Below are 19,324 nucleotides of genomic sequence, written 5' to 3'. Positions count from 1 at the left end.
CTGCTGGAACATGACTGCAAGTGTTTCCTTGCTGCCTCTGAGCACAGGCTTTACCTAGCTCGACTGTGACTGCGGGCTCTAACTCCATCAGACCAGCCTGACCTCACAGCAGAGCTTCTGAAACAGCAGCAACTCTCTTCTGTGTTTTGTTTCTCTGGATTGTTCCTTCTTCCTCTAGGTCCTATTCCTCCAGGCTCTCCCTGACCAGCCAGCCCACCCCTTTTATCACATTTATCTTTGTTAGTCACAGCTGCGACCCATTAAGGCCAAGGCTGTTCTTTGGTAATTAGTACAACTGTGATTTATCAGTGTGAGGTCATTCGTGATCCCTTCTTCTACACCTACACTAAGCAGCAGAACTAGACTGAATTTCCACCCTAATAGGCACAACAAGCATGGGATTATTTATCAGAAAGAACTCCAAACAGAAACAAATGAAAATATATGTTAGTAGCATGCTAATAGCTTATAGCATTATGTGCATGTATTGGCTGCTTAAAATGCAGTAAAGGTAGCATATAAATTAATAACATATAAATTGTGTTTCAAGTTCTAAAAAATTTTAAAATTGAGAGAGTTTTAGCATTTCCTTCTATATGTGCTGTCATACACAGTTTAATCCTTAAAGTTTTGTCTGATTGTATACTATTCATAGTGTTACCATGATTTCTTGATAGCTGTTGAGGAGAGGATCACCTTTCTTTTGTTGGGGTTTTTCCCATTCCCTGTCTATCTGATCTGTCCAGTGTTTACACTGACTACAGAGTGTGCTGGGGTATGCACAGACTGGATATGGACTGAATCCTCTCACAGTGGTTGTGTGTTTGTATGGAGTTCGCATCAGGTTTATTTTTTCTTAAGATTAGGGCTCTGCTGCTCTGTCATCTGTGCAGACAGAGTCTGACAGGCTCTGTCAGTCTCTCTGAGGAGCCCAGGCAACTTCAGTATGATTTACTAAACTGTAAGTAAGCAGCAGTAGCAGGATTTAACCCACTCAGATACTGTATTTTTTCTTAGGAGCACTTCTGCTGAAGTCATTGCTTTGAGAACAAGACTAGAATGCCAAGAGAAATTAAATTAACTTGAATATTAAAAACAGTGACGTTCACTTTTTAGCACAAAGCTATATTGATGTTGACACCTTGCCAGCAGTATTGTGATTTTTTGGGGAGGTGAGGGAATAAGTAAAATAACTTCTTTGAGGGAAGATCTGTTACTGTAACTTTCAATTTTTGTCTTCTGTGTATACTTTTCTCCATGGCTGATGCAGTGGTGCATCTTGGTGAGTTGCTTCTGCTGTTGCTTGTCAGTGTTTCACCACACCATGCAAACAAGGATGTTTTCATTTAGAGGTTCACTCATCTGATACAGAATTGATAGCAGGGTCCTGCATGGGAGCAGCCTTGCAAGACAGGAATTGTCAAACTGCAATTTTTGAGAATGCTGATAAAGTGTTTTCATGAATTACAATAGATTTTAAAAGCGTGGTTTTCCTCTGTGTATCTTGCTGTGTGACAAAGTTTAGGTGAAGTTTTTCCACTTCTAAACACTGTATCATGGCTCTGTGATCCAATGCCAGTCTGGGATTTTTATCTGTCACACTGAATGGCCTCTGGCAAGAGGGTATGGATTGCTGAACAGATGAAGGGCACCTGTAGAGGAAAAGGATGAAAAGATCCTTCCTTCCACAGAAAGCTGAAAGGCTACTGCCTGCAGGAAATAGAATATAGATCTTTTGAGTGCTGGGAGCCAGAGCCAGAGTTTGAGGCCATTAGGGCTCATGAGAGAGCTGAGCATTGTTTTGCTTTAATGATGGTCTGCTTACATGCACATCATGAGTCTGCCTTGCACGGTGAGGTAAGGCACAGCTGTGGCATCACCTCTGTAATCATGGCCTGTTCCTTCCTCTCTGGGCTGGGAAATCAGAGGGTCAGGCACTGGAGAACATGATCAAAGCCTTTCCTCCTACTCTCTGGCATCATTTCCAGCTCATTCTTCTTTTTGTGAGCAGCCTGTTCCACCTGAGCATGTATCATTTAGTGCAGGTATTGATGTCTTTAGCTGACATAGGGGTATTTTTTCAGACAGGGTGGTTGGGCTGACTTACTCTATCTACCTTCTTGTTACTGCCACTTAATGAAATCAGCAGATAAAGCTACACTGCAGGCTTTGCAAAGCAGTTTTGTTTCCTAGGAAGGTGTTTTCACAATGGCAAAACTTTGATGTGAAACACTGCTGCTTTTGTGAATAGACCTGCAGTCAAATAAGGGATAGAACCAAAATGAAACTTAGGTACTTCTGAGAACAAACAGCATGTCTGAATCTGTCCCTGCAACTACTTTTGCAGCCCTTTCTGACTTGATCCTTTCTCTTAATTGTGAACCTGTAAATGGTAACTTTTCATAGGAAGACATGTTGAAATCTGAATGGAGCTGAAAAAATGGGTCTCTCTCAATGAGTTTCAAAGGCTTTCATGGAGATTAAATCAAAGTTATTAATTGATTGTGTTAATTGGTAATAAATGAAAGATTTGCTTTCTTCAGAGGTCATAGAACAAAGCAGCAATCAGACAACAAAATGTCTATCCCTTATTATCTCAGTGGTGTCTTTTGATTTGGTGTCTCTGACTTATTTTATTCAATGAGTAGTAGGAAGAGGAGAGTGAATTTCTGTCTTGGCAGCTGGTCATAAAAATCAAATGAAGCAATGGATTTATAGAAACATTAATTGCTTAACTAGGAAATGTATGAGCTGAAGAGACACAGATGATTTTGGAAAAAAAACTGTGGGGTTTTTGGCTCAGGTAAGCAGTGTGTGACCATCTCCAGGTTGAGGCCATGACCAGCCAGTCTTCTGGAAGGAGACTTCTTTGGCCCAGGTGTGCAGCCAGCTGACATCTGTGTAGTAAATCTCTGCTACTAACTGATTGAACTGCAGGGAGTCAGTCTGCCAGGAGTTAATACCAGGCTCATGTCTGGATACAGCTTTGCGTGGTATGTAAAATTAATATAGGGAGGACCTCCAGATAACATTTGCAGTGATGTGCTGCAGGTAGCAGGCTTTCTTCCCACAGGAGAAATGGAACTGATCTTTCCCTTTTGGTACTAACTGAGCAGATGAATGTGCCTAACTAGTGTTGCTTCAGGCAGTACTGCTTGTGGGTCACTTTTGGGCCTTTGCTCCCTGCCATCATTCTGCAACTGCAGGAGGCCTGGCTGTGAGACCTCAGGCCATGACCTGTTTACTGAGGACAAGGCATCAAATGCACTTGTTGACCAGTCAAAAGGCAGCTGATGGTCTGTAATCGTTATTTTTATTTCTTGTGAGAGGCTGGCTGAAGAAAGTTGCTTCCCCCAAGAGTTTTCAGCCAAATAAAGGAAGGACAGGCTTTGTCATCAGAGATGCATGCTTAATTCAATTGATTGGAATTGTAATTGGAAGTTCCTGCTAATGTTTTTTTTTTCTGTAGAGCAATGTATTGAAATAACATGTTTGCTTAGCATACAAAAAAATTACTGCATTTGGTAAGTGGTTTGGTAGAGCTTGTAAACTAAATTTACAGACATCCATTACTGGAAAATCTTAACTGAGATACAACCTGGATTACTGAGCACTTTTTCAATCAAAAAACAGCAAGAGATTCACAAAATCATTAGATAAAATTCAGTATATTCAATGTGTATGTGAGTCTGTGAAGGTAGTTGTTTCTGAGATGGCTCTTCATCCATGAAAAGACAGAGACATCTGCAACCTCCCATGCTGCTGTGATTTTTGAAGTGGTATTCAAATGCTATCCTGCCTTTTTTCAAGTTAGGACCCTCTAAAATGATCTGAGTTTATCCAATTTGTGTAGTTGCCAAGCTCCTCTCTCAGACATTTATCTGTGTGGTAGCAGGCCCTGTCAAAGTAGTTTCCTCCTTTGACTGAGGGTTCAGTTTGTCTTTCATCTTTGAAGAGTTGGAGCTGATTCTCGAATTCAGGCTCGGAGATGGTACTTTGACAAGTCAAGAAACATTTCTCGTTTACAGGGGTTGGAACATGGTGTAGGAAGTGAGTGGCATTAGTTTCCTGTCAGTGTTGTCAGGAAGAAAAAGGAGAACATCTTGAACAAATCAAATAACGTAGTCTTCTCATTTTATGTTTTTGCATTTTGGGTTCTTTTTAGTAGGAGATCAAAGGATGCTTCCTGGCATTCTTTGGGAGTCAGGATTCTGATGGCATATTGTGCTAGTACATAAACTGTTGTCTTTAGGTGTTTCCATGAAGGTTAAGTCAGCTCTCAGGCCTTTAGGTGGCTCTGGGTGCTGAGGAGGACTTAGGGGACAATTGACAGATTTTCAGAAGATTCACTTTAATTTTCGTAAGTCTCTGTGTTTGTAAGTACAGCCCTTTAGAAAGGAGAGTTCTTCATTTGGTTGGGTCATTGTTAATGTGACTGCTGATAAATAATAACTTCAAGAAAAAGATTTTTTTGTGTGTGTGTGTGGCTCTAGTTGACAAATCGGAGTCAATTAATCCATTTGATCTTGCTTTACTCGTGTGCTGTGGATTGTAAAGTGTTTACAGAAACAAGGGCTTTTCTTGGTTAGATTATGTGGTCAACTGTGATGTGTCTGTCACAGAGAGCTCACAAAACATCTTGAACAGACTTTCTATGCAACTAAACATTGAGAATGAATGCTGTGATTTCATTGTACTGGAGCTCTTCTTAAATTGAGTTCTAGGTATATCTTTCCCCCTCCTCTCTGTTTGGCATAACAGCCAGAGATGTGGCCTTGCGAAATGAAAACCTTTTCTAATCAAGCAAATAGTACAAAGTGATGATCCCAGTAGCATCATCACATGCACCTAAGTATGGACTGAAAACTCAAATAGGCTGGATTGGTAAACTGGAGCAATAGAGTTATTACATGACTAAAATTATTTTGCTATTTAAACATGGATGCCTAGTACAGTGAATTTTCTCTGTGTTGAATATGCAGTTTTAAAGAACTCCATTTACACACAAACTTTGGCAGCCATTTTGTGCACTCTGTACAGATGCTTTTTTCCCCCTTCAAAACTCCAGTCATTTCCTAGCAAGATAATCCAGGCTGAAATTAAATATTTCATCTTAGTATATAAAAGCAAAGTAGCATTCTTTTCTGATAAAGCTCCTTCTGAAATTTAATTCATTTAGATTAATCAGTCCTGGCCTTTAGTCAGATTGTGAAAAAAAAGAATTATTTCTACCTAACTTTATTTGACTATTAAATTTTGAGCCTTACGTGCTAATAGTTACACCGACACAAGAGTATGTGAGGGCATGTCGTGGGAAGACTTACAGGCAGCAAATGGAGCTAAAGTTACACTTTTTAAAATAGCAGATCCTTACTGTTTCCTTTTGTCTTTGTCTCTCATAGAAGCTCCACCAAAATTGGAAGACAACCCCGCAGAAGCGTTCACGGACTCATCTCTCTTTGCTCACTGGGGGCAGGAGCTGAGCCCTGAGAACAGGCGACCTACAGGGCTACACTGCGCGGCCTTCCACCTCTTCTCCCCCTGTGGGCCCGCACTGCGGCCTTCCAGCTCTTCTCCACCTACAGGCTCCACACTATGGCCTTCCAGATCTTTCCCACCTACAAGGCCACACTGGGTGGCCTTCCAGCTCTTTTCCACCTGTGGGCCTGCACTGTGGCCTTCCAGCTCTTTTCCACCTACAAGGCCACACTGGGTGGCCTTCCAGCTCTTTTCCACCTGTGGGCCTGCACTGTGGCCTTCCAGCTCTTTTCCACCTACAGGGCCACACTGGGCGGCCTTCCACCTCTTCTCCCCCTGTGGGCCCGCACTGCGGCCTTCCAGCTCTTTTCCTCCTACAGGGCCACACTGGGCGGCCTCCCCCCTCTTCTCCCCCTGTGGGCCCGCACTGCGGCCTTCCAGCTCTTTTCCACCTACAAAGCCGCACTATGGCCTTCCAGATCTTTCCCACCTACAAGGCCATACTGGGTGGCGTTCCAGCTCTTTTTCCACCTGTGGGCCCCACACTGTGGCCTTCCATCTCTTTTCCACCTACAAGGCCACACTATGGCCTTCCAGCTCTTTTCCACCTGTGGGCCCCACACTGTGGCCTTCCAGCTTTTTCCACCTACAAGGCCACACTATGGCCTTCCAGCTCTTCTCCACCTACAGGGCCACACTATGGCTTTTCAGCTCTTTTCCTCCTACAGGCCCACACTATGGCCTTCCAGCTCTTTTCCTCCTACAGGGCCACACTGGGTGGCCTTCCAGCTCTTTTCCACCTGCAAGGCTTACCTCCTAGGTCTGGGTACAGGTAACAGCCAGAACGTGTAATTTCTATCAAATAGATGAAGGCTGTACATTTCAGTTGTCTTCTGAAGCGCTGCTGAGCCCAAAGTCAGTCCTGGTGAAGTCCCACTAAGTATTCATGAACATTTCTTCAGCATCTGTTGGAAGCTTCATCTCACCTACAATTTACATTAGATAGCAGATGTGTTTTTTCTGCTAAAAGAAGAACCTTTTAATGCCAGTTTTCAGTTTTATCAGATAATTGGCTAAATAAGAGCTGCTCCCTTTGAAAGCACAGAACTGCCTGATTAAGGTCAGTTGGCAGGTGAAACTGGTGAGTTTTAGTGGCGAAATACACCTTTGAGCCAAGCACTGAAAGCCCAGGGATCCTCCTTCCCTGGGCAGGTCTCTGCTGGCAATTGTGCATGGCTGGCAGAGTGAACACATCCAGGGTTATTCCACAATGGCTTGGGGAGCCGGATGGGAGCAGGGGAGGGAACAGCCTTCCCTTTAGTGCATCTGGGGCCTGTTTGGGCAGCACTATTCACAGAGACAGTTAGTGCTCAAACTTTTTGAAGCGTTGGTGATATATCTGATGCTTTGAACAAACAGCAGCTCTGGAGATGGAGAAGCAGGTGGAGGGAAAACTGCTTTTTTTGCAGCTCATTAAAAAAAGAAATCATTAAAATAAATGTGCTGGGTACTTGGTGAATGAAACATGATCATATGCACTTATTCTAACCAAATATTTTAATAACTAAAGCAGTAGTGCATTTTGCTGCACATTAAGTTGATGACAGCAAAAATATATGAACACCATTCCAAGCAGCACTTTAGCAGTATCTATGCTATATATTATTATATATTGCATTGTAGAAATAATTTTGTTGCAGATTTGCTGCAATACTGACTTTAAAGAAATCAAAGTCCATGCAATTGTATTTGTGTTTTGGTTGAATCAGTTTAGCAGTGCCTGTAGGGACAGTCTCTTTTTTGTTTTTTAATTGTAGACTGATCTGAAGGAAAAAGAAATCTTTTTAACTAGACATCAGTGATAGAAATGCTTCTGTTCTTATAGCTCTTTTGAAATTACTCTTCTGAATGATTTAAATATCATTTTTTTATGATGCTGTGTTTTAGAAATTAAAAATATGGAGAAAGTGAATGTTACTGTAGCTGAAAATAAGTTAAGGTCAGGATGATAAAAGAAACTCTAATTAGAAATGAATCATGATCCTAATTCCTGTGCAAGTTTTGATCCTTTGCTGACTGTCTGCCAGAAACGTGGCAGACATCACAGTATGTTTAGGGACACACATACATACAACATAATGGCTTAGTAATGGTAGCTCAGGCAGGTTCCCTGCACCCTTTAGGCTGGGGAGCAGGCAGGGACTCAGACACTGGGATGTAGTAAGTTCTGACCCTGAGGAAAATTAACTGTGTTGTCAGGCAGTATGCAAACTGTTTGCTGTACCTACAGCACCCTGTGGAGTGCAGAGCTACAGGTGTTCTCTAAGTCCTGTTGTTGAAAAAAGAATTCCTGCTCCTGACAAGCAAATTCTCATTTGTGTGAGAGCACATGCATGAATGTTGTGGGGAAAACAAGTCTACCCTGTGAAAGTATGTTCCCAGTGTAATAATCAATTTTTGGGATTTCTAGCACCTGGTTTTTAAGGCAAGTGCAGAAGTCACTTCCCAAGTTCTGTATAGCTGTATTTAAATTATCCTTGGGCAGGTGCTGGGCTCAAGGAGCACAGCCTAAAAGCCAAGGACAGCATGGTGTGAAGAGAGCCTGCAGCAAGTGACATGGAGACCAAGTTAGTCACCTTTGCTGGAACTCAGTCAGTTGTGGTATTTCTGTTCTGGCTAGAAATGCATGACAGCACAGATATAACCACAGTACCTGGGCACAGTTAGCCAAGATCTAACCAAGCTCATTAGCCTGGATTTAGCAGTGATTCTGCAAGAGTCAGCATGGCAGTGGCATCCCAGCAAAGGCTTGTGACAGGTAGATGAAGGAGCAGAGCTCACATAGTTCTGTCTGGGCTCAATGGTGGTCTGTCATCTGTATTCAGAACCTATCGTATGAAGTACAGGAATTTGGGAGGACAACAATATTTGGAACTGAAACCTAAGGAAATTCATACATTGTTAGCCCCAGATGAGAGCAGGAGAATTAAGTGATCTGCCAAAATTGTGATATTACTCCTTTATATCATACTGGCGTGACTCAGCTTTGACCTTTCTGCCCGCAGTGCTCTGAGAATTCACATCAACATATCTTAGCAGGGGAGCTCAGCGTGTCTTTACAAGGTTCTGCAGAGAGAAAGGCCGTTCCATGTGTGTAATAACACCAAATTATAACATGCAGCATTTTCTAGGGTTGAGATTGTCAACATTAAATGCCATGACAAAAGAAGAGGACAATTAGAGATTGCTGAGCCACAGCACAGATGGAAGAGATGGCAAAAAATCTAGCCTTGCCCAGTCCTTCAGCGTGGGTGGCCTGAAGAGGTGGTAGAACACATTTAGCAGTTAGGGCAGTGCGCTCTGCCCAAGCCTCTGAACTCTGGCCTCTCTAGAAAAAGATTATCACATTGGTTGGAAACATCCAGCAGAGCACAGTTGGGTCAAGCTGTGGCAGTTGTCGCACCTTTCAGAAGGACCTTCTCATGCTTTAGGTACTGCAGAGTGGTTTCTGACCCTCTGTACAGCCATGAGCCTCCTGTCCCATTCTGAATTTGGTTCCTTTTCACTGTGAGTATTTGTGCTAGCACAGGGTGTCCCCAGCACAGTCCAAAATAATCTCTTTGAAGCAAATAAGAGATGCCCTGGATACTTTAGCCTCCTGAAGTAATCATTGCCCTGTGAAGTGGGCTGTTTTTGCAATACTCAGTAGACAGTGCAGGGTTTGTTGTGGAGTACTGTCTCTGCCAGGGCCTAATTTTGTGCTGCTGAAGCTGGGTGCTGTGCTGTTCCCCACATTCCATGCATCTGTTAGCCCATCACCTATCTACATCACAGACTGACAAATAGCTTTAATGAGTTAGGAAGTACTTAGGAAGGTATGTTGCCCTTGCTGCGTGCAGAAGCAGAGGATAATAGTTCTGTGTTATAATTCTGTTGTGCTCATTACTTTTAGTGGGGCAGCTAGTACCCACAAAGCTTGTTTTGAGTGAAATGTGAATGAAACAAGCTCATGCACAAATTCATCGTAACAATTTAGGTTGTTTAGGGGTCCTGAAACTGTCTCCCAAACTCCTTTCGAGTGGATGCACTTAAGATTCTACTTTGTTGGCTTGTAAATTTTTGTTGCCTGATCTATTGTGCTGAAGCACACATGGGAGAGGGAGGTAATGTTCTTTGATTATGTGATGAGCGAGGGAGGCGTAGCAGGAAAGAAGGTTTGCAGCAGGATCCCAGCAGAGGAGCTGTTTCAAAGGGTCTGGCTCCTGCATAGACTGATACAAAGAAACCTGGCCATTAAATGCAAAGCAACCTTTTCAGTCAGTGTAACTGACTGGAAGAAAGCAAAGAAGCAAAAGAAAGAAGCAAAGGCAGGAAGGGCAGAAGGCAGAAGAAGCATTTAAAGCTCAGATGTTTTAATTCTTTGGAGCTTGTCAAATGGCATGGTATAGCATGTGGCTTGCAGAAGGTTTGCCCTTTTCCTGGCTGAAAGTTTGTCATCTGGAAAAGTGCAGAGGAGAGGTCCTGTTTCCTGTGCAGAGAAGGGCTTTGGCTATTTTGTAAGCACTTCTTTCAAACAATTCACTGCTCCTAAACTGATTATTTAGAGGCTCAGTTGGGCAAGGAACAGTGGTAGAAGCCTTGGAGACAGCAAAATTAGGTTTGTGATAAAGTGGGCACAAACAGAGCAGGCAAGAGATCCCCTGAATGCAGATAGGACTACAAGGAAGAAAAATAAAGCATTGGCTAGTTGAGGACAGTGTTGTGGTTTGGGAAAAAAGTTTTTTATGTATGTTCACTTGTCCAAAATGTCCATCAGTTTTATGGTGGCAAACACAATCCTGGATGTAGCATGCATCAGACTTCTATAATTTTTTTTCCTTTATTAAAATTGATATAAGAAAAATCAGTAATTTCAAATAGTGAGGTTCAGGCTGGGCATTTGTATGTAATCTCTATTTCTCCCCAAAAGCCAGCTTCTCCAGAGTTGCATTGCATAAACCTTTGCCCCCACAGGTCCCTGTGAAACAGTTCTGTTCTGCTGGGTTTATATTAGTGATGGATATGGCTCCTTGTTAATTTCTGACCAAGTTCTTTTGTTGCTAGTGGTAAAAAAGAGCATTAATATTGCTTGTTGGTTTTGATGTTTCAAAGGAGCCATTTAAAAAGAGCACAAAGTACATACAATACATGTAATGTATTGTTTTGGACAGAAGTTCTAAAATTTCCAAAGTGTTCAGCATTCTTATTAAATACCTAATCTTTAATGCTGTCCTATTTCATGCTCTCTTTTACTTATCTCTCTCCCTCTGATTCTTCTTTTTCTCATCTCACCTTTGCCATGAAATTGGTTCCCAGCAGCAGTGTGTACTGCCCTAGCAGCCACCCTCTGGGATTCTGAGCTCAGCCTTGGTTTTCCTGTTGAGATGTACCTCCTCAAATGGCTGCTTTAGAAAAAAAGACCTTATTATATGCTGTTCAATGCCAACCTGGTTAGCATAGCTCAGTTAGCACTTAAAATACTGATCATAGCAAAAGGAAAAATGAAGTATGATCGCACAATGAAGTTATAAACATAAATACAAAAAAAGTTGTGCAGGAGTTGGTGGTGTTGGGGGACACAAGAGAGATGATGGACTTTGGATGTGGTTAACATAAGAGATTTGATAACAGGATGCCTTGGCAATAGCCAACAGAGCTTTGAGGATTGCAAGAACATTAAATCAGACGGGTTTACCGGAAAAAGAAAATTACATCAGGCTTCTGCAAGCAAGAGATGTTTAAAATGTATAAGTTTGTGTCATGGTTTGATGCTGGCACAATGCCAGTGCCCCCATGAAAATACCTTCTCCCTGGTGTCTGCTGTGAGATGTGACCAGGAATAGAGCAAAGCAGGCTTCAGCTTAGGAATAGAAGGGAAAAAAAACTTTATTAACCTACAATATATAAAAGAAACGCACAAAACTCAGGATGAAAACCTTCCAAACATTCCTCCTCCCCGCAACCAAGTTCCCAATGCATCACAGTAAGACAAAACCTTGGACTCTCAATTCAGTTACCATCCCTCAGATCACCAGCTCTCAGTCCATCACCACCCTTCAGATAATCAATTCTCAGTTCATCAAGGAGTGAGGAGTCCCTCTTGTACCATAGGCTTCCCCTAGAAACACAGTTGAAACCTCGTGTGTTTCCTGTCACACGTGGCACTGCCTGGAGATTGTTTGCCATCGTGACATCTTCCTTCCATGCCCAGTGCTCTCACCACTCGGCATGGACCAGAGCTGCTTCTAGGGTTTTCCTTTTAAGGGTGCTTTGTCCAGTTCCAAAAAAGAGCACAATCTCTCACTTTTGGGACACCTGTCCCTCCCAAATTCACCCCCTGGGGCCAAGGGGTACCAACACTGCACTCTCTTGGCTCCAAGCCATTGCCTCCCCCTAGATGCAGTCTCTGTGTCACAGGAAAAACGGTTCTGTCCATGGCTATACAAGAAAAGTCCAGCCAAAGGCCACTCCATCTCCTGCCACCTAGAATTCTTCTCAACTTCTCTTGGACATCTTTCACTTGCACAAACTTGCATCACACTTGCCCATTTCCTACTATTCATCCCTATCTCTTCACATTCAGGAGGAGGATCAGCATTTGTAAGGTTTCCATCCTGAGTTTTGTGTGTTTCTTTTATATACTGTAGGTTAATAAAGGTTTTTTTTCCTTCTATTCCTAAGCTGGAGCCTGCTTTGCTCTATTCCTGGTCACATCTCACAGTAGACACCAGGGAGAAGGTATTTTCATTTTCATTGTGCCAGCATTAAACCGTGACAGTTTGTTTATGTGATTATTAACCCAATCACTGTAGTAAAACATTACTAGCCCCCCTACAATAGTATATAAGTGTTTGAATCCCACAATAAATCAGATTCTGATCACCAAATCAGTCTTCCATCTCTCTTCATTGCTGACATTACAATATTCAGTTCTTTTGCCAGAGTTTTGCTGCTACTTATTTCATTTATGCCAGAATGTTTTGTTTTGTTTTACTCCCATGTATTTTGAACTTCTGTTGGCCATTTTGGCTGTGGACAAAATGTTATCAGTGCTTGAAGAAAGTACAGTTCTGTTTCTGCTTGCGCTTCTGAGAAATTCTTACCTTGTTGGAACTAAAACTTGCTTCCATGTATGTTCCTAAAACAACACTTTAACCCCAAACGTTTTTAGTAACATCTTGATTGCATCTTGTATTAAACAAAAAACAACCAAAAAGAAAACCCTCAAAAAAACTCCAAAAACATCAAAAGCAAAAAAAAGTGGAATATATGCTACAATTTCTTTTCTAAACAAAACCATGGGGTTTTATCTGATACTCTTGGTGAAAGTTTTTAAAAGCTTGCAGAAAATAATTTGAGTTCATAATTATGTACATATTTGTAGACGGTCTCAGAGATAAGTTATTAATACAGGAAATAATTTTTGGTTTGCTGTTTTAAAGCATAGTTATGCTAAACTAATTTTAATGGCTAATGACTGGCTAAATTGAATTATCACAATGCATAGAGGAATAGAGTTGTCTTGTGGACAAATATTTGAAAGAAGCTTCATAATATATGCTGCTCTCCATTTACCAGAGCTGTGCTTGAAATAGACCAGGAGTTTCTCTGAATTCCTGGTAACCATGGCAACTGCTGCTTTAGCGCTATTAGCCCAATGTAATTGAGTGGAGTGGGTTGCTGGCGGTAATTTTTAGCTTTGCTGAAGCGATACTCACTATTGCAGCTGTAAGTGCCATTTGGAATCTATATTTGCAATTCACTGGAACACGCTGTGTGCCTCGTGGGTTGGGAGTTTGGGAGGAGCCTCCCTGTGTGAGAGGCAGGGCCGAGCCGAGCCGGGCCGGGCTGGGATGCGCCCTTGGCGGGGCTGCCAGTGGCACCTGCACCTTTGCGGTTGCCACGCAACCGCTCCCTCCTCTGAGCTTTATGGAGCTAGGATTGCCATCCATACAGTTCCCTCTCCTCTTCCCCCCTTCAGCATATTTTATACACACCTCCTCTCTCTCTCTCTGTACGTTTGTTTTTTTAATTCTTTCTGATCACTGTGAAATTTTATTCCTAATGGAACTTGGCGTACTTGTGAAAATGCACAAGTGCTTTACATTCTGTGCATGACCTGGGGCTGAGTTAATTCTGATTTGTTTAAATTAAAAAGAAAAAAAAAAAGTAGGTAATTTTTAGCATCATCAGATGATATGAAAAATCAAAAGGTGTTTTCAAAAGGAAAAGGTGTTTTTTTAAAAAATACAGACACACTGAAACAAAAAGTGAATTTGAGCTGGAAGTAAAGATAATAAATAAGACTGAATGGGAAAAAAAAAAGAAAACATGAACTCAGTTCAGGGATCTACCCTCCTTGACAATTAGTCTTCTTGAAAAGACTAAAGAAATTAGATAAAGCAGGAGTCTAATTCTATTCTCTCAAGTCATCTGTAGTTATCTTTTAAGGCATGGTGGTACAAAAAGGGAATCAAATTGCATCCACAGGATTGAAAGCTTTGCTCTTGTCTGTACAAGTTGCCAGCAATTAAAAATTTGGTCCAGAGTGATAAAAAATTGCAGATATGTAAGATGTAAATGAATACAGATGGGAAAACCAATACAAATAGTTTCTTTTAAATGGATGGAAGACTCATCAGAAGCAGAAATTTCATTTGAGCTTGTCAGTTTATGCATGGATTTATGGCAGGGAAGCAGTGTATTGAGGGCTGTTTCGTCATCAAGAACCTTTTTAGAATATAATTTGTCACTAGTTTATTGCAATATTATATTTTACATTTATCTCCAGCTCAGCTTAATTGACAGAGGAGAAAAAACCACCAGTATTTAAGGAAGCAACTTCTTTGAACTATTTTCAATATACTTTTATTGCCATTCAAAGTATTTTCAAAAATCCCTCGGTTTTTCTTAATTATTTTACAGGTACCATATCTTACCAGATAGAGTTTCATTTTTTGCTAGAGTATCATTTTATCTTCTTTGTGCATTGTTATGGCTGAAGATAACAAATATTACCATGCCTAAGGTAGACAGCTAAAAGATACATTGGCTGTAGATGTTTGTTGGACCATTTTATATTTGTTCATTTTGGCTGCAAGCACATCACTAAAATAACAAGCATTGTAGGTTCTTTAAAGGATAAGACTGAAGATTATTTTAGTAGGTTTAAACCTGTTAACTACTTCATAGTCCATTTCAAGACAAATTTTCAAAATTTGGATGCGTACACACCATTTGGCATGAACTGGTCTGTTCTTCGAGGAGCTACATCTGTAATAATTTTAGCATCTTTTGGAAAAATTTGAGTGTTAGTATTTAAGAATTATTATGTGGTTATAAGTAAAGAGGTCTTCCAGCCACTTTAAGCATGAAATATGCACATTGGATATCCTCCTGTCAAATGCCAGTTAAACCTGATGGTCCCTAAAACTCACATTTGTCAAAGATTTGCCTCAGGTTTGACAGCGCTGAGCCCAAGTAAATTTGTGGCTATTTCAACTACTCAATCATCTGGGCAGGGCTTTTAGAGATTGTTTTAAGCAGGACTTTCAGAGGACTTGTTCATCACTGAAGGTGATCTTTTTTTAAGGAACAGTTTCAGAGGTTAGAATACTCTAGGGTACAGGAGGCAGGTGTGGAAACTATCTTTTCTCCTTAAGAAGATGTGAAACTGGTGTGTTATCACCAAAGGGTACTGGGGACAGCGAAAAGTGACACAGAGACTCACTCCATCATCAGGAGGCATGAAAAGGCACTTTATTATTAGAAATCTACAGTTCTTACAGAAACAATGGTGGTCCTAAGACCTGACTGGCCTTTAGGAATCTTCTCTCACACTTGTGGTGAACTATGAATAGCACACTCTGGAGAACCATATCTATAAACAGCAGTTGTGGTGTTTGTGAGGTTTTCAGGATAAGGGAAGAGATGAGAATTTGACTCCATGTTCTCAGAAGGCTGATTTATTATTTTATGATATATTAAAGAATGCTATACTAAAACTATACTAAAGAAAGAGAAGGATACAGACAGAAGGCTAAACAAGCAGATAATGAAAAACTCGTGACTGACTCCTCAGAGTCCGACACAGCTGATGGTGATTGGCCATTAAGTTACAGCAATTCACATGAAACCAATCAAACAATGACCAGCTGGTGAACAATGTCTAAGGCACATTCCAAAACAACAAAACAAAGGGAAGCAATTAAATAATTATTGTTTTCATTTCTCTCTGAGGCTTCTCAGCTTCTCAGGAAAAGAATCCTGGGCAAAGAGAATTTTTCAGAAAATACAACAGTGACAAACACTTACAGAAAGAGAGATTATAATTGTTTTTTAGTTCTTTCTCTGAGCTTTCTCACAGCTTCCCAGGAGAATCCTGGGACAGCTATGTCTCTCTCTGTTCAGAGGATATGTGATTACCCCAGTGTGTGTCTGTAGAGTTGGGACTGTTTAGCCTAGAGAAGAGGAAGCTTAGAGGGGATGTAATTAAGGTAAATACCTGAAGGGAGGCTGCAGAGAGGGCAGAGCCAGGCTCTTGTCAGTGCTGCCCAGAGGCAGGACCAGAGGCAAAGGGCACAAGCTGCAGCACAGGTTGTAGAGTTTCCCTTACTGGAGGCATCCCAACCCTGTTTGAATATGCTGTGGCAGGAAAATGCTGTTCCTGGGCAGCTGGCTCTAGGGGACTCTGCTTAAGGAAGGGCTTGGGACAGGATGCCTTCTCGAGGCCCATTTCAACCTCATCCATCCTGTGATTGTGTGGCATCATAGTAAATTGCCCTGACACCTGACTTGCAGGCTCTGTGAAAATGGCTTTGTTTCTTTGCCAAATTGTCACTAGTAAAAAGGAAATAATAAATATTATCTTTCAAAAGAAAGAAAAAAGTGATCACAAGAATTGTTGCGGTGTTATAATGTAGGGGGACACAGTATGGGTAAATGAAGGTAATGTAGAATGTAATCTTATCCCCCAACGAGTTGCAGCTGGACCCTATTACTAAAGATTACGAGCTGGCCTGATCTCAACAGGCCACACCTGTAGCCAATAAGAACTATTGGTACAAAAGAGTGGATTGGTGGGAGAGGAGTCAGAGGACTGCTGCAAGGATCAGGGACAGTCAGTGCTTAGAGGGGCTACATTGGTGGGAGAGGAGTCAGAGGACTGCTGCAAGGACCAGGGACAGTCAATGCTTAGAGGAGCTGCCTACAGAAAACACTGAGGAGGTATGAAACTCTGGTGTTATGGAAGCCTTGCACCATAATGATAATAGAACTGTTGTGATATATAAGACAACAAATGGCCTTTGCACTCTAATGATAATAGAACTGTTGTGATATAGAAGACAACATTATAATCTAGAAGATTTGACATAGCCATGAAGAGTGGAGTTTAGGGTTTGAAATGCATAAACATCCATTTGAACATGTGCTGCAGGTCCTTCCTCCAAGGGATTTACTCTAAACATGAGGTTAGAGAAACTTGTATCGCTCCAGCTTAGTTTAATTGCTCCACAGAAAGTGAAATGACCTTGAAAAGGAGGACTGAAAATAATCGTACCAAGCTGGCTAGTGGTTGGCTCTCTGGGGAGATCAGGGAAGATTGAACTCATGCTTCCTCTGTCCTGGCTGAAGGTTTTAACTCCTGTACTACTGGCTAAAAGAGAAAAGCAGTGCTGCCTTGCACTTCTTCTGGAAGAAAAGTCAGCTCCCCTTGTCTTATGGTAGTGCTTTATTTTGCATAAAAATCAACTCCTGGATGCTTTAAAGAAAGCTCTTCATTCTGCTGCTGAAAGCTGTCTTACCAATGAATAGAGGATTAAAACACCAGTCAAAATACAAATTGATTTGGGAAAGAAAGTTTTGGTTTCTTGTGCTGCAGAAGATCAACCCACAAGTGGGAATCGGTACATCCAAACACAATGATTTCCCTCTGGTATTGATGCCATGGAACAAAAAGCTGTAAGTCTCTGCAACAATGTTTCATATTTGTTTCTAAAAGGTGTATGAACCAGGTTATTAAAAAATACACTGTACACTTTTTAAGACTTGAACTGTTACTACTTTTTCTAGACTCTATTTTCTGTTTTATATGTCCTTATAACTCTTTTGTATGGTGACAGAGAGAAAAGGACCTAAAATATTAAATAGCTTCTTTAATGTGATTTCCATCACTTTCAAACCAATGACTGAATTAAGAAAATTGGTTGATCAGCTGAATTTTGAATATTGTACTATCTCAGTTGGCTTGGGTGTCATGTGTCCTATGCACTTTTTTTCAGAACCCTTGAAAGCAGAGAAGTAAATTGGTCATCTTGATTGAACTTAATTTTTGTACAACATCCAGCACATGAAGAGGAATGCCTTTGTGATACTTCTTTGTATTTATTTGCTACAAAATTAAAATACAAAATCCAAAAAGAATTTTTCTCTTTGAATTGAAGAACAGATTTGGTTAAGGAGTCATATTCAAGCATTATGTAAAAACACTGAATCTCTCCGTGCTTTCTGTACACAAAATGTTGGCTGTTAGTTATGCTTTCCACAGTTTTCAGGGGTTCCTGGATGTAGTGAACTCTGGTATCTGGAGAGGATAGCCACTCAGTGTTGTCAGGAAGTAGAGAAAAGCATTAACATCAATCATTTCCATCTACAAAGTCTGTCTAAAAATGCTGCTTGAGTCAGCCTGTGCCTAATTTCATCCTAGCAAGTAGTTTCACATCTGAGAAAAAATCAGAAACATTGCATTAAAATAGTAAAAGTTTCACAGAAAAATAATTCCGTTTACTCAGTTAAGTTCTGGCTTTATTAAAAAGCAAATATTGTGCTCACAGTTTAAAAAGGTAAAGTGGTAAAAGAGCTTTCTACTCATATAATTGAAAAATTTGAATCCTTTTTGGAAAGAAGGAGGTGAAAAACACCCCAGTAAAACACTAAGGAGCTTTAAAGTTGTGGGTAGCACTTCCATACTGCTGTTTCCATAAGCAAGTTGGAATGTGGCTGAAATATCTATTTTTGAAAAAGGAAACAAAAATGCACCATGTTATGAGAGTATTCCTCTTTCTGATTAAATCCCTTGACTGTGCTTACATATAAGTTTTCCACTTTTTTATGTGGTTTTTCTGGCTGCACCATCTGTCTTAGCTTTAGTAGCAGGATGTTCTTTCTGTATCTTTCAGTGTGTTCTTACAACTGGGAGTAGATTTCTCTGAAATGAAAACTATTTGCGTGTTGCGACTGCCAAAAATTTACATATTTTCTTTTCTCCAACCTTTCCCTGTAGGTGCAGAAACCTGACATTTCCTGAGAGTCTTCCCGAGGTCAGCATTGTGTTCATATTCGTTAACGAGGCGCTGTCGGTGATCCTGCGCTCGATCCACTCAGCCATCAACCGCACTCCTGCTCACCTGCTCAAGGAGATCATCCTCGTTGATGATAACAGTAACAATGGTAAGAGGTTTGCTTCTTCCCCCTCCCTGCCCTGAGGCTGGATCCTTCAAGAGAAACCTTGAATTCTGGCTCTTGCTCATCCTTCTGGCCTTTCAGATGTTATGGGTGGGTTTTCTCCCTTCTTCATCCCATACTCTTGCTGGGCACAAGTGGGGCATGTTTAAAAGTATGTACAAAAGAAGGAATGTTTAAGGTATCTGGTCTGGGGACTTCTGCTGGTCAGAGTGACCCCAGGATGGTTTAGAAAGTGTCTTTTCCCAGCCCAGCGGTCGAAGAAGGAGTCAGAACTCTTCAGTTCTCGTTCTCAAGGATGTTTATTGTTTCTTATCTATAAAATTCTTTTTCTGACCTGCCGAGG

General features: G+C 41.2%; 1 protein-coding gene across 1 annotated transcript in view; it reads left to right on the top strand.

Annotated features, from left to right (window-relative positions):
* Positions 1-19,324, top strand: part of GALNT18 (polypeptide N-acetylgalactosaminyltransferase 18) — a 223,643-nt gene that overhangs the window by 95,473 nt on the left and 108,846 nt on the right. Inside the window, exons 3-7 of the mRNA XM_005426117.1 lie at positions 5,403-5,516; positions 6,169-6,188; positions 11,612-11,646; positions 16,531-16,557; positions 18,800-18,966. Coding sequence (XP_005426174.1) covers positions 5,403-5,516; positions 6,169-6,188; positions 11,612-11,646; positions 16,531-16,557; positions 18,800-18,966 — 363 coding nt within the window. The remainder of the gene's footprint in view (positions 1-5,402; positions 5,517-6,168; positions 6,189-11,611; positions 11,647-16,530; positions 16,558-18,799; positions 18,967-19,324) is intronic.

The sequence above is a fragment of the Geospiza fortis genome, unplaced genomic scaffold (assembly GCF_000277835.1).
Source record: "Geospiza fortis unplaced genomic scaffold, GeoFor_1.0 scaffold590, whole genome shotgun sequence".
NCBI classification, from domain to species: Eukaryota; Metazoa; Chordata; class Aves; order Passeriformes; family Thraupidae; genus Geospiza; species Geospiza fortis.
This window is presented reverse-complemented; position numbering and strand designations above follow the sequence as displayed.